Source organism: Micrasema longulum, unplaced genomic scaffold (genome assembly GCF_059751315.1).
Source record: "Micrasema longulum isolate JH-2025_06_02 unplaced genomic scaffold, ASM5975131v1 h1tg002874l, whole genome shotgun sequence".
Lineage (NCBI taxonomy): Eukaryota > Metazoa > Arthropoda > Insecta > Trichoptera > Brachycentridae > Micrasema > Micrasema longulum.
The window spans coordinates 122,702-138,689 of record NW_028279995.1 but is presented as its reverse complement, the minus strand read 5'-3'; the positions used below and the strand labels follow the sequence as shown (position 1 = coordinate 138,689).

The 15,988-nt window shown below is 34.5% G+C and overlaps 1 protein-coding gene across 3 annotated transcripts in view; it reads left to right on the top strand.

The window, feature by feature from the left end:
- Positions 1–15,988, top strand: part of LOC148271440 (uncharacterized) — a 104,353-nt gene that overhangs the window by 53,893 nt on the left and 34,472 nt on the right. For 2 of the 3 annotated variants that reach the window (XM_088241391.1, XM_088241392.1), the window contains exons 3-4: positions 10,708–11,436; positions 14,337–14,558. In XM_088241391.1, coding sequence (XP_088097517.1) covers positions 10,708–11,436; positions 14,337–14,558 — 951 coding nt within the window. The remainder of the gene's footprint in view (positions 1–10,707; positions 11,437–14,336; positions 14,559–15,988) is intronic. The other variant, XM_088241389.1, reaches the window with a different exon arrangement.

The window sequence follows — 15,988 nt, the reverse complement described above, 5'->3', positions numbered from 1 at the left end:
TTAAATTACCAGTTTACACACTGCGAGATATTCACTATTCTGGGTATGTCTACACATACATATTCATGATTATTTTTACATTACCTCAACTCTTCCATCTGTTGACTTTTGCAAACTAAAAGAGCTGAAACCTTTATTGATGTCGGTAAGTTTCATCTGGATAAATTATTTCACCTCCTAGGTAATGCCTAAAACTACTTTAAATTTTTTATGCAAGTTATTTTAATCAACAATATTTTAGTATGTCTAAATGTTTGTAGGGAGTTATTTAGATTGAAACCTAAAGGTAACCGGTAAATGTACAAAGAAGTGATATTATTTCTTGGTAGTTGTTATAATACAATTTAAATTTTTTTTAAAAATGTTTTTTACAACTGTCTCACAAATTGATATTTCTTCTAAGAAAAATATTCCGTTTCGATAATAGCTAGTTCACGCATAATGGACTGAGCGAGATAACAGTTGCCGAAATTACAAACAGCTGAGGTAAATTACATATTTTTAACATTTATATATATTTTTAATCTTACTTTGTTACTCTAATTAACAATTTAACTCTGCAAAGCGTCCTTTTTATTATGAATAAATTTACAAAATATATAATTCAAAATGATAACGGATAGTGAAAGTGATAAAGAAATAATAGTACCTCGCCGAGAAACTTGGAGGCTTAGCAGCTCAACCTATTCCGAAAGTGAATATGACAATAACGATATTTTTTTAAGTGGTTGTGATAATAATTTATAATATGACTCTTACGAAGAGCACGAAATCGAAAAACTTTTTCTGAAGTATTTTTGGATCAATATCGAGCTGATATACCTCATTTACGTTTTGTTTGTAGAATAGAGTTTGTATGGTAATAATTTCGTTTTGTTAGTAGAGTAATAATTACTACCTAATGAACAGCTAAAACATTTTGATTTCCCATTACTGTAGGTACCCATTATAATAAATTAACAAATGATTTTTTTTATATTTAAACGTCCTAATTGACAATCATTAGGTTCCATGGTGAATTATTTTTATGTTTTATGGCTCTTTACTTATTTGTTTATATTCTTAATTATGGGGTTTTCCGGTGATATAGGGACCTCACTAGATAAGAGTTATTATATTAAAGGTAAAGTATTCAATTAGTTATTCATTACGGAAGTACATCAATATTTTCGTAATCACTGACTCGGGTTTAATAGCGGGGAAAACACCAAATATAATTATTTTCCTCAAATATCATATAAGTGATTAAAAATCTAACTATTAACATTGATTTATTTTTTATTTCACTGTTTTTGGAATGTAAAAAAGTTCAGTTTCAGGTCCCGACTAGCTAGAAGTTTCCCGTGTTTAGTCGTTTCTCTTTTCTTAAAAGCACTGCGAATTTAAACAACATAAGTAAATTTATAATGAGGATGTTTAGAGGTTTTAAAAAAAAAATGTTAATAGACAAAGCTTTTTTTTCAATTTTTATGTATCGTATTATCAGCGCTACGATATTTTAAAGTTTTGTATTTCTGACATTAATCCGCGTGTGACGTCGCAAGTTCTCTTCCGCTTTTTCTCGGTTAGTTCTGTTGATTGGTCCATTGACGATTAGCAAACCGGAAATCTTACACAACCCTCTTATCATTGATTGATTCATATGAACAAGTGACGTCATTCAAAGTTGTTCGTTTTCATTAAAATATTTTTAATGATTTTTTATTCATTTTCAAGAAACTTTGCCGTACAATTTAATGCTTAAATTTTTACACCGCGTAAGAAAACATTTTTTGTATAAAATTTTCCGTAGGGCTGAAATAGGTACGAAACTAAATAATAACCCGTCGAATAAGTCATTTTTATGTTTTGAAAATGTTTTATACCACTGACGGTTAAGTGCAACAAGCAGTTCCCGAATTCATTTACCCTTTTGGGGATTATGACGTCAGCATCAGTCCAGTTAGAACTTTATGATAGGGATTAACAACAACGATATATCGTTGTTTAGCAGTATAAGGGTTAATCATAATTGAGGGAAAAACCAATGGTTAAGGGCGAGGCTAAGTGTTTAATAGGTAATGGGGAATTTAGGTATTCATATTTGAATTTCGGGGAAAATATAACAAAGTGAGTATTAATTGACATACAAGTATGTATTGTGAGATAATTAATGAAGCTTTATAGTTTTGTAAATTTAGATAATTGTTGTCGAAAAAATATAAATAATATTATAATAGGTTGCTGTTCATTTTAATTTTAAAACATGATTGAAATATTATGAGGAAATTTATAAAAACATAAATGTATTATTATACAATATTTCTATTTTCAAGAATTTCTTATAATTGCATTTATATATTTTGATTGACACACACCTCTACATTTACTCTTATACAAATACACATAAACACCCTTTTGTTGTACCGCAATTTAAAATGAATGATTCGTATTTAGAAACTTCGCTGGTCTGTCTTTAAACCGTATTTTTTTAATGTTATTATATCATTGTCGACTGTTTGTTTCTTTAAAATAAATAAATCAACTACGACCGAGTTGTTGTATTGTCTTAATGTCTAGTCCTGTGCGGTCAAGGCTGATCACGGAGCTGGGGTAAGACAATATCGTCCTCGTGTGATTTTCATTGACGCGATGAAATATCGTGTCTCTCCAGCACAAGGCCCCCGAACTTCATAGCCGATAAAACTGTCGACCATATACGCGATGTTTTTGTCATTTGTCTATAAGAAACATTATTTATACTCCATTAAGTTGATTCGATTAGCCGATACATGCAAGGGTAGGCAGATAGAGGGGTTGGTTACAAGTTAGAAACACCCCCAATACGTTTCACCCCTATTCCGCAAGTATCATATTTCAAAAAAGATTTTTAATAAAGACATCTACATAAAAATGCGTCAGGATGATCAAATCAACTGCATTAAACTTTCTTGAAAACATTTGATATTTTTTTAATACAGTATTTTTTCATATTTATATTTTTTTACAAAAGATATACATATGTTACAAATACAAAAGATACTACTAAACACAAAAAAATACCACAAGGCATGGCTTGTGTGTGAGTATACATTTTATTTTTAATTCCAATAAAGGCTTCTTGAAGATTACGATAGATATAAAAAAAGAAAAAGTAAGTGCTAATATTAGAACACATTTTTTTTTTCAATAAAAATGAGAAAAGTATATGCTATTGATTGAAAACGGCTATTGAAAACTGCTCTTTTTATCCAACATTATTCAACAAAATATTAAATCGAAACAAATTAAAATAATTAATCTATATCATATTGTTCTCATGAAATGAATTAAGCAGTTTTGGAGCTATGAAAAAAAGTGTCTTTGCCCGAGTCTGAATTTACAATAAGAGATTTCAAGTAAACTATTCAATTAACAAATTACAACTGAGATAGATAATTTTTTAGAGAAGGGAATATGGAGGTCTAGGCATTTACGTCATTGGCTGGTAAGTGGCCACTTTACACACTGTGTAACATTCACCATTTTGCCTATGTTTGCCGGCTTTATAATCGCTCGGTAGATAAATACAGAGAAAAATTTAGCATACCGTCTTGTTAATTGTCAAAGTCATATAAAAGTCATATATATTCGAGCATTTTTTGCTTGAATTGGGATAAATTGGAGTTTATAATCGCTTTAAAGTGGCCACTTTTTATCACAAAAGCCTATATAAAATATAAATGAGAACTATTTTAAATTTAAGTAAGGAACGCGGACTAAATTTTCGGGGTCATTCGTGGTTGGATTCGATCATATGACGTCGAGATGACAAGTTGGTAGAACATACCGAGGTAGATAGATAGAGTACAGAAGTTAAGCATACCGTCTCGGTATGTACCGATACAGATAGCCTTTATAATCGCGGCCCTTGAGGTGTTTGGTAATGTCCAGATGCTCCTCCTAGGAACGAATGTGTAAAAGAAGGAAATAAAAATATGATCTAAGATAATTAAAAAGATTTAAATTTATATGTTAGGATTTGTTCTGCGTACTGCCAGGGTTTTTTGAAAATACCCGCGTACTGAGAACTCTTTACAACTCCTTGGTGCGAAGTAGACTCGAGAGTGGCTCGTTGATTTGGGGGCCACATGATCTGAAGTACTCTCTTATGACTGAGAACATCCAAAAGGAGATATCTTTACATAAGAGAGTGCGGGTATTATTCTCGGCTCTACCCGACCGAGTTTCTCCGGGGTATGCTCGGCTACAACAGTTTAGAGACTAGAAGGAATGTGTATTTGACTACACATTTTTATCGGTTGTTGCGCGGTATGATCGATAATTCTGAGATTATGATGAGCATAGGTTTGCATGTTCCCGAAAATTACCTAAGACAGCGTCAGCATAGATTGTTTTATATTCCGATAACCAGGAGCACCCTGCCGTTGGAAGAGCTACCGCTATGCTGAACAACATCGCTCTGGATGTTGATCTGTTCCAAGTATCCGAAGGGGTTTTCCGGAGCAGGATTCTCCTACTACTTTGACATGAGTCTCTTTCATATTTTTTTTATTTTTTATAAAATGAACGTAGTGAATACATGTTTGTAATGTACATGTTATATTTAAATAAACGAATTGAATTTAAAAAAAAATAATATTCAGGTGAAATTGTTAAAGGGGATTGTACCAGATAGCATAATCCGCGAGGCGAAACATATGGGCGAAGGTGTATATTTTAAGTTCTGTAATGTCCTGCCAGTAAAACAACTTTGCGACTACAAATTGATTGTAGATCGCTTTGTTGATCCGGAATATAAAAAAAGTGTTTCCCACACTCACAAAATTATATTAAAAATTAAGGGTTTTGGTCGCTTCCCGAATTACAAATTACTTCGGAGTACGAACATTAAATTGCGTTATTCCAAGGTTGTTCAATGATCTCCCACAAACCATCATTAACATGAAAGATCTTAAAATGAAAAAAAAACTAAAGAAATATATTCTAAATACTTTATAGCTAATGTTGATAAATAAATTTGTATAATATGATAATAAAATAATGTAAAATAAACCTGAATTAAAAAAAAAAATGTGTCCCACCGAAAAGTCTTTAGACTTAGCGGGTAACAAATTGTTATATGTATTTTAAATCATAAAATAAACGCCTTTTGGCAACACTGAAACTAAAAAAAAAAAGATTATGTATAAATTTTGCCTAGCAATAAAATTAACATGTAAGTGTTCAAATATTCTTTTACACGTGTCTCGAGTTGAAATAAAAAATGCTGACAATAAATAGCCGACAAAAATTGCGCGTGCTAGCATTAAAAGAAAACGCTGTCTGACTTATCTTTATACAAACGTATTCTCGTATTTCCTTCATGGATCACCAGTTCATGGTTAACCTCTTCGTTCTAATTCTCAAGGCACTCTCTTAGTACCCATCCACAATTCCTCTTTCTTCTCTTACTCATATAGTGTCCATGCGGCTCCACTGCGGAATCATCTCCTATCTACCACCAGAGATTACTACAGTATCAGTGTACAGAAAATTTCTTCATGGGGTCGATTATTTAGGATAGTTGCTAAATGTACATCTTGAGTGGTTTATGCTATGCATATGTGCCGCATGTAATGTATATGTTTGTGTATGTTTTATATGTGCGTTCATGTGTGTGCGTGGATGGCTCGGAGTGTACATTCGGTATTTTTATTTATTTTAATTTATTACCTCCATGGAAAATGCAAATGTCAACAATTATCTTTTTTTCACTTAAAATTCTTATTTATTTTTTATTTTTTGTCACATTTAATGTTTATATCTTTTTAATTTATGAAAACTTAATTGGTCTTTTTATGTTAAAAAATTGTTGTTTTTAATACTGATTTTGTATGACTGTATGTTTTCTAAATAAAATAAAATAAAAAAAAATAAAAAAAAATAAAATCTCTGATCAAATCACGTCTGAAGTAATGTCTCCTTTCTCTTCCTCAATCTCTCCTCCTTTCCTCTTTATTCCTTTTTCCCATTGAGTAATGGTATTGATTTCAGGTAAGAGGGAAAATATTTTTGAGAAGGAAATATGAAAGTCGTTTACAGGGATTACGACCTGTCATTGGCTGGTTTAAGTGGCCACTTTTTCACATTCACCATTCTGCCTATATTTAAACATCTATATTTCCTCAATCAGCCAAAAGAGGTCATAAGACCTGTAAATGCCTAGACTTCCATATTCGCATCTCAAAAGTATTTTCCTTCTCTGTTGCAACTAATTTAGATCTAAATATCAACTCCTTAGTGAGAAATCCAGCCCGTCTGCAAACATTTGGACATACTTAAAACGTTGTACAATTATTTGTTTTTTTTTATTTTCTATTAAATATACTTGTAATTTTGTCAAACTAACGGTTCGGGTAGGTAGAAAGAAATTGCCTTAAGGCAATATGCCCGCCCTTATTTGTATATAAATTCTATCTTTATATGTATAATTTTTCTGTGCGTGTGATGTCACTGAAATCCTCCTAAGCGGCTAAACTGATTTCCGTGCGGTTTTCAGCGAAATGTGGATCTTTGCGATGCGCGTGTTCGTAGATATTAATTTTTTTAAATCGAATCTATAAAAAAAAGGTTAGAAGTATAAATCTTTTTCTCGTCGACCTACCAGGGTTGCATTTGACGATAATGCATTTACATTTAAAAAAAAAATATTGTTTTTGAATGTTTACTAACAACATTCGCTTTTTATAGATCCCAATCAAATTCTTTCCTTGCATTCCTTATAATTTATTCCCATTTATTTCTTTTTACAGGATTTTTGGTAATACAAAAATAATATTAACAGACATTCGATACATTTTTGAAAATCGCATTCATGAATAAAGTCCACCCGTGTTAGTGAGAAAAGTTGAGTTTGGCATTTGCAAGAAAATTATTAATTTTATGTTTTGGCATGCAACCATAAACAAGTACCTAGGTACCTACTTAAATTCAATATTTAAATATTAATAATTCTTAGTTTTGGAATTCAATCATTAACAAGTACCTATCAATGAAAACTCATTTTCCAAGGTAATCATTTTGAAGAAAAAAACAGATATACGAGGGTAAAGTCGATGGTAAATGAAATGAAATTATTAATATATATTTATATAAACAAAGAATATTTTACAATACAATGATATTTGTTCATAAAATTTTAAACTCTAATAAAAAAAACAGAATTTTGGAAAAAAATTGATCGGAACCAGCGTGAACACGATCACAATACTAGAGAAAAGAACAAAATTAGACTTCCATTTAGGAAAAAGGCAAAGTCAAAAAATTCCATTTTATTTAAAGCAATTAAAAAGTATTACGAAATGGAAAAAAATATTTATGAAGAAAAAAACATATCAAAATTTAAAATAATGGTCAAGACATATGTGATAAACAATTTATAAATTGAATATATTTGCAATGTTATTATTAGAACACACATAACAATATGTATGATATGTGTGCCCTACTTTAAGATTTAAATAAATAAAATAAAAAATAGCAGGCAAGCCAACATTCGGGCAGGACAACGTCTGTCGGGTCCGCTAGTATGCATATAAAGTGTCAAATAAATAAAATCATTAGTCGATTTTAAAAACCAGCACATTATGACAGTTCATAAGGCTTGTAAATGCCTAGACTTCCGTTTTCTCTTCTCAAAATTGTTCTTCGTTTTGATTCACAGGAGTTAGTAGTTAGCGAGCAATGCAAAATTATTAATTTCTTAGAATCCATTATGACGTTTTGTGCTTCAGAATGATAATGGGTGAAGGATTCGTATGATTTTTAAATATTTTTTAAACTATGGCGTATATTGAAACAGACATGTTACAAGAAATTGGACAGAATTTAAATTTGTGGGTAATTAGAGGTGACGCTACGCAAAAATATACCGTCGTAGGTGATGAGAAAATAATTTAAATCAATTCAACAATGTTTGAATATGTCCAAATGCTTGCAGACTGGCTGAAAAAACAGAGAGAAAAAACATTTTTGAGAAGGGAATATGGAAGTCTAGGCATTTACAGGGCTTATGACCTGTCATTGGCTGGTTTAAGTGGCCACTTTACACACTGTGTAACATTCACCATTCTGCCCATGTTTAAACATCCACGTTTCCCCAACTATTCCATCTGTTAACTTTTGTAAAGTAAAAGAGTTGAATCCAGTCCTTGTCTAAAAAAATTTGGACAAACTCAAAATATTGTTGATAAATTACCTGGTCCATGAAGAAGTATAGAAATTGAAAAAATAATATTTTCAGGCGTTGCCTAGTATGTAGGTGAAATAATTCAATTAGATGAATCTCATCTCAATAAATAAAGGTTTCAGCTCTTTAACTTCACAAACATCAACAGATGAAAGAATTGAAGGAATGTAGATGTTCAAATATGGGCAGAATGGTGAATGTTACACAGTGTGTAAAGTGACCACTTAAACCAGCCATTGACAGGTCATAAAGCCCTGTAGATGCCTAGACTTCTATATTACCTTCTTTTAAATGTTCTTCATCTCTGTTGTTATATGTTAATAAAGGCAGCTCGCCAGGGAGTTGAATCCAGTCCTTATCTACAAAAATTTGTTCAAACTCAAAATAATGTTAATTAGATAATCGTTTGGAAAAATGTAATTTGGTTTATTTACTGTGGTAGTAGGAGACACATTGAGACACATGTCTCAACTGGTAAAGTATTTTAATAAAGTGGCGTTCTATCCTCGCTGCCAGTAGGCAGTAGCCTACCCCACGGTTAAACGGCGGATTGTTTATTGTTGGTCAAAATTTAAATACGTTTAATGAATTGATTTTTTTCTTCGTTCATATGTTTCTGAACCGCGGTGTTTAATATTTTTTGCTGACTCAGTCAAAGGAATTTTAACGAAGTAGGAGAAATTTTGTAAGAGTTAACGGCAAACAGTTATTTGCATCCGTTTATTTATTTTTTGGGAACAATAAGAAACTTCTAGCAACACTCCCATAGACATGCAAAACAAAATATGTATAACTGGACCGGGGCCGCGATTATGATGGGAAGCAAGGCACGTCATACCTCCACCATGACGGTTCAGCTGAAGATAAATTCTCCCGAGCGATTACGAAGATACACTAACGACCCCTCACCTTTCAGTTTTGGGAAGGTGCATCGATATGTAACAAGGGGTAGCGTACGTCACGGTACACAAATCTACGCACCGAAGTGACATAGCTATATGTATGACGTCATAGTTGAAGATAAAATTCCCCCTACCGATTACGAAGATACACCACCGATCTCCACACCATCAAATTTTGATGTAAGCACATCGGTTTGTACTGACGGGTCTAGTACCCCTCGATACACATTGAAAGTTTCAAAAAATTTGTTCGCTGAGCAATTTTTTCTTTAATAACGATTTATTTAAGTGTTTAATCGTTCTGAGGTTGGCATTTTTTTTAAAAGCCTATTAAAAATATGAGAGAGAAATAAGTAAATTTTTAATTCGAATTAAATTCCGAAATAACTGTCAGTTTGGAAAACGAACGCCTAGATGCAAAAAATAATGTGGCTAGATTCTGCCCTATTAACATGTAAAAGTATCTAGGCGTCAAAAATGTTGCCACTCGTATTACATTTTTCCATCTGTTTTACTATATTTCTGAGTGTAGTATCGAGACGTTAAAGGAGCTGGCCTTGTTTTCGCTCAGAAGATAAATACAGACAATCCGTTAAGCATACCGTCTTGGTAATTGTCAAAAGTCATACAAAAATCGAGCAATTTTTGCTTGAATTGTGATTTATTAGAGTTTAAAATCGCTTTGCAGTGGCCACTTTTTATCTCGGAAGCCTGCTTAAAATTTTAATGAATAAGAAACGAGGACTAAATTTTCGGGGGCATTCATTCATTTGATGTCGAGATGACAAGTCGGTTAAACATATCGAGGTAATTAGAGATAGTACAAAAGTTAAGTATACCGTCTTAGTATGTCCCGATGAAGATAGCCTTTATAATCGCGGCCCTGGGTTTACTTTCAGTTGCCTTTATCGCGGGCCCCTCACTGCTTAGAGATTTAACTCTAATAAGACAGAGGATAGTAATATAAAACTATCTATATGGTCAAGCTAGTGCAGGACATTGGCAACATAAACCAACGTAGGGCACAAAATGCCAAACACTCTTCTTGTAGAACGCAAGGCCTGTCGATGGTCAGCAGGCCAGGTTCTACTGAAGAGTATTAAGTGGTTTTCTCTTCACAAAAGCAAATGATGAGAAGTTCCTGATTACCCTACTATAGAATATCTTTCCTGATCCCTACACTGAAAAAGAAAATAGAAGCTTCTTCAAACCAGAAAAAATCCACTTTAAAAAATATAAACCTTGTACTTTATGAGCAAGGTAAATGATAAATGTAACACCTATCTTAAAATATTTTTAAAAAGTCATAAAACTACGAAAACAAAAGGTTCAAAAGTTGTAAAGGTCTCCTAACGAGAAGTTCTGAGCTTTTTTACTGATTAGTAATTTTACTATTCTATTATACGTACCTACGATCTATATAAATTGACGTGGAATGGTTTCAATGAATTTCATAGCCCCTTTTATAATCTTTTTTTATTCAGGTTTTACAAACGATTGTATGCTGCGCTTGGGTTCCAAATTATTTTATTTTTTTGTATTTGCATACAATGTTTAATTTATCTTAAACACTAACGCCATTTTTCTTTTTCATAGGTTGGGGGTGGTCCTTCGTCAGCTGACAGATGGCCGCCATTTTCTCCAGACAATATCCAACATGGCTGGCGAAATGGTGGACTGCGAGTACATCCAAGACGCTACGACGGTACGCAAATTTCTGCGAGACTTCAAAAGAGACATTAGCTCTTATTTTGTGAAGAGAAACAACCAATCTATTCAAAAAGACAACAAAAAACAAAAGAGGAATAAGTATTTTACGAAGCTTGGACGAAAAACAAAAGAACGCAGGACAAACGTCAGAAATAACCATAGACACAATGACAAAATGGAAGCTGATTACTACGCAGATTTATACAACAGTGGCGCTTGGAATGATTTCGATTCTACCGACGATGATTTTGACGTTTTAGAAGACAATTATTCCAGTGATGATTCGGACGATTTCAAGCCACTTTTTGCCAAAATTCGAACAGAAAGAAATGTGTACGCCGAAGATGAAGTAAATCCCAAATTCAGATTTCGCAAAAGGGGTAAAGGAAAGATTAATTTCTTGGCAAAGAATGACGCGGTCAGCACGGAATTCAGAAATGTGACAGTCTTGATAGTCGGAGATGATTCGGATCTACCAGAAGACCTGGCTGAGTGGTTAAACTTGAGGAAAATGGAAGCAAAATGTGACCAGGTTCATAAAAATCTCCAAAAGTCACTTGGTTTTTCTGATGACAACTTGGAAGATGGACATCGCATTCCTGAAGCGATGAGAAGGTATACAATCTCTCTTTTTTTGGTGTAATTAACGGAAGATCAGTTATTTACTTAACAGAGCTGGAAAAATTTTAGAGAACGGAATTTGGAAGTCGCATATAGTCGAATGGCATCTACAAAGCTTTTGGGGCTTATATCATTTTGTTTATTTACTTAAATTACACGGTCGAAAGCACTTAGAAGAGACAGAATTGGCGATGAACGAAAGCAAGTCAAAAATTATAATATTTGAATGTGGAAGTGAAGTAACTGAGTGCATAATAAATGTGAACAACAAATGTCTTGTATCTGAAAAGCCTGATTTCAAACACTGGAAGACTAAAAAAATATGTTGACGCGGGCAACAAAATGAACGGCGCACCAAGCACAGTAATTGTTGATGAAAATAACGGAGTTGTAATCCCATTGTAGTTTTTTTAAATTATTTTTTTAATACATATTTGGACCCCTGTATTTAGTAGCCTTACGTGTCATGTACAAGGCTAAGGTACTCGGAAGAAATCGTTTTTGTTTGTCTTAGAAATGGGATGTTCGATCACTGATTTTGGTTTATTACCTTTATGAGTCCAATCACCATTGTTGCAAAGTTCAAGAACAATAGCGCGTGATAACTACTTTTAACTACAGTGTGAATATCTGTTAAGGATATTCCATCTTTCCTGCATTCTGCTTCAAGAATATGGCGTTGCAAACTGAAAAATGGGCACTGAAATAACAGATGTTCGATACTCTGTGAAGAAATATCATCGCATGGACAATAGTCACCATTCCTTAATTTAAACCTATATAGATAACTTCTCATAGCTCCGTGTCCGGTAAAAATTTGGGTCGTTTCGAAAGTATTTTGGTGATGATGAGGGAAGTTTCCCCGTAGAATCCCATTGTAGTTGTATTTGGTTGTAAAACGCGGAACTGGCAGAGGAAGGATAAAACGAGAGTGAACGCGGCTGAAGTTCGATCACAGCGGAGTTAGGTAGAATGAATAAGATTGAGAAAGAGTCTATACATGAAATATTCATCGGTTCATTCTATATGTCAATCGAAGCCAGACGCCAGTCTACGTCAGGCTACGCCAGTGTACAGCGGAGTTTAAGATCCAGCACCCATGTATGGAAGTAAAACATGGAACTGGCATAGAAAGGATAAAAGCAGAGCGAACGCGGTCTCTTAAATGAACGTGTGAAAAATCAATGTATGACAGGGTAACGCAAGATGAAAGCAGGCGAGAGTGTAAATCTGAGATAGGTATAATCGATAAGATTAAGAAAGGGTCACTAATGGTTTGATCATGTAGGACGAATGGATGACGATAAATAGCAAAACACGGAGAGAATGAATGGGAACGCAGGACGATGGTGACCAAGAAAGACGTGTCATGATCAAATAAACCAAAATCTTAAGCCTGGTCGTGTTAAAAGCGGACAACCGAGGACATGTATGAATGTGATTGACGTGTGAAGTGGTCCATTCTCTCTATCTACCCCTACGGGGAAATGACGTGATGGTTGCATTAGTTAAAAAGTAAAAGATCTCTGTTATTCCAAATTTCTCGTAGACTAAAGCGTTCATAGATGCAACATAAGTGCTGCACAAAGCCATTAATTTAAAAATTCAAATTATAACGGTCTTTAAGCGGCATTAGCTGAAGGTGGATATTCTCCGTCATCCACCATACTCTCCGTATCTTGCTACAAATGATTTTTTTTTAATTTTGATAACTGTTACTCCTAAAATTCCGTGAAAAATGCCTTCATAGCATTTGCCGACTCCAGACCACAGGACATTTACAGCAAAGGCGTCAATAAACTATCGTTTCTAGGGTTAATTGATACGTTTCCCTCTGACCTCCAAAATAGATGAAAGGAAATTGTTGTTGCTTATTTTGTGACGTAGTCTCCCTGGACCTGGATGCAATCCTTCCAGCAATGCTTCCCCGACCCCTGCCAACCACCCGTCTATACAGCACATGACTTCATTGTCGTCCTTCACGCAAATATTCCTTGAGTTTTTGAAATAACCGGTAGTCACTGTGGGATAGATCATGGAAATTTAACTGATTTTCAACCAATTCGAACCCAGCTTCGTGAATAGCTGCTATTGACACTTACGCTTGTGTGCTGGAGCATTGTCCAGCGTTTTGTAGTGTTCAACGGCCTAATGTAACTAAACCGTTGCAAGTTTTTCCTCGTCGCTCAGTAATTTATACGTAGGCATATTATTTCTCGCTGATCTGTATAGATTTTGTATTCTTTATCTCTACCTTCCTAGTGATGTCGTATATAAGAGTATCGAACTTACATTTATCTCAAACACTCTTTACGTCTCACTATCGATGCTTTTATATTCAGATTTAGATATTCGCGAGAGACAGAGACAAAATCACGCTTTACGCAGTCCCGTAGCAAAGTAACCAGTGCCACTGCCACAGTACGCCATATGTGCGCAATTGCTTTCGAACATTTGTCGTGGGCAGTCTCTTTGTTAGTGCTGCGAACGTCAGCCAATGGTTATTTTATTTTTTTAGCAATTAGATTAAGAATATGATCGCTCTTGACTTCAACTATAAAAGATTGAAGCGATTGCCCATGTATATTACATCTGTCCAAATTAAAATCTCTCTTGCTTGTGTATTGACTCCGCGGATATCTTTGACACTGTAAGGGAAGGGTTAAGAACTATATAGTTTACTTTTCTTAATGAGCAGCTTACAGTGTTCTCCAGGACTTCGCGGGTGGATGTTGGGCTCTTAGGACCCCCTTAATGCTATACTCTATTGTCCTTGGACTGGCATCTGATTACGTTCACGTAACCGACATCTGGTGTGGATGCTGACCACACAGGGAGCCGGAGCAAATTCGGGCTATTGAGATTAAAATCATTGATTGAGACCTTCTATCCAGTACTGGGAGGAGCCGGCGCGGCCTGCTGATCGTGCCGGGCACGCTGTGGTGCGGGGCAGGGCAGCTGGCAGAGTCCCCGCGCGAGTTGGGCGAGCTGCACGCGCCCGACGTATGTTGCCGCGCGCACGATCTGTGCGCGGGCGGTTTGCCCGCCCTGCGCCACCGCGATGGCCTGGTGAACTACCGCCCCTTCACAGTCAGCCGCTGTATCTGCGACCGAAGGTTCGATGGGATGAGATTTTTGTTTGCAGTGGCATTTTGCGTCCTTTCCCTCTCCTACCTTTCATTTTCCATTTTCTTATTCCTAATCTAATTCTTAAATCCCACATTCTAACTTTTTCTGGATTCTCTTCCACAATTTCAATCTTTCACGCTTTCATCACCCCCTCTATCCAACCTTTTAATTTATTTTTTCTATATCCTTAATCTGAACCTTTCATTCCCCCATTTCTTTCACACTTGTCTTCTCTACGTTTTTGTTAATTTCTCATCACCTTTTAACATATTCATGTTCTCATTTATCTTATTCTTATTCTCGCTATTTATACATTATCTAAATCCTTTATTTTCCTTTTTTTCTCTCCCGTTTCTTCTTCCATCTCTTTCCTTATCTAAATATGTTTTAATCTCTCTGTCCCGCCTTTCATCTCTTAGCCTTTCTTCTTTTTATTTGACTTTTTATGTTTTTTTTTGTTTTATTATTTTTCCGTCGCCTGCTGTTTTTTTCCAATTTCCCCTCCCTGTTGGTATTTTAAATTTTGAATCTTTCATGTTCTACCTTCCATCCCCATGTATCATTAATTTCATTCTCATCTTATATCTTCTCCTTTCCCCTTGTTATTTTTTTAACCCGAAATTTTCACTGTCTTATCTTCCATCTTCCCATTTATCACTAAAAATTTTCTTTTCTCTTTTTTCCAGACCAAATTATGCATTACTCCTCTTTCTCTCCTTCCATGTGCCTCCTTACTTTCTCTCCATATGTTTCTCTCTTCCTGCCTCAATCTAAACAATTTATTTTGCTTCTCTCTATCTTCTATCTACCCCTCTTATATCCTTTACCTTCTTATCTTATCTTATTTCTCTCTTCTCTTCTTTCTTCCGCCTCTTTTCTTAATTTCAATGTCCTACATTCCACCAAGCTCATCTCCCACCTCTCTCTCCTCTGGGAAGTTTGTTCGAGAACAAATACTCGGAATATCCGCATCCGTTTGTTGACGTATAGCTTGGTCTAGTCACTAACTCGCTACTAACAGTTTGTTCGTGTCTGCATAGGATTGCTAAGCTTGTACTAACAAAAAATTGTACTAACTTTTTCAGCACGTTGACTGGGGTGCACAATTTTTGCTTTTTTGTAGTAATGCAGTAACTTTAATCCTGCCAACAATAACAAGAATGGAGGAGTCTACATTCGGTAAATCCAACCTTTTTAAACTTTCAGAATTGATTCCCGTGGATATACAATAAACATTTGTATCCCGTTTGTTCTACAGAAAATATTATAATATTTCTTCGTGTTCTAGAAATTATTTAACGTTAATTTGAATAAATACTAGGTCGTAAACTGATAAAAAACGATTTTCGATAATTTTATTTTTATTTTAATTAAAAATATTTAAAATTTGCCGTCAATATCATCAGGAGAAGAACGC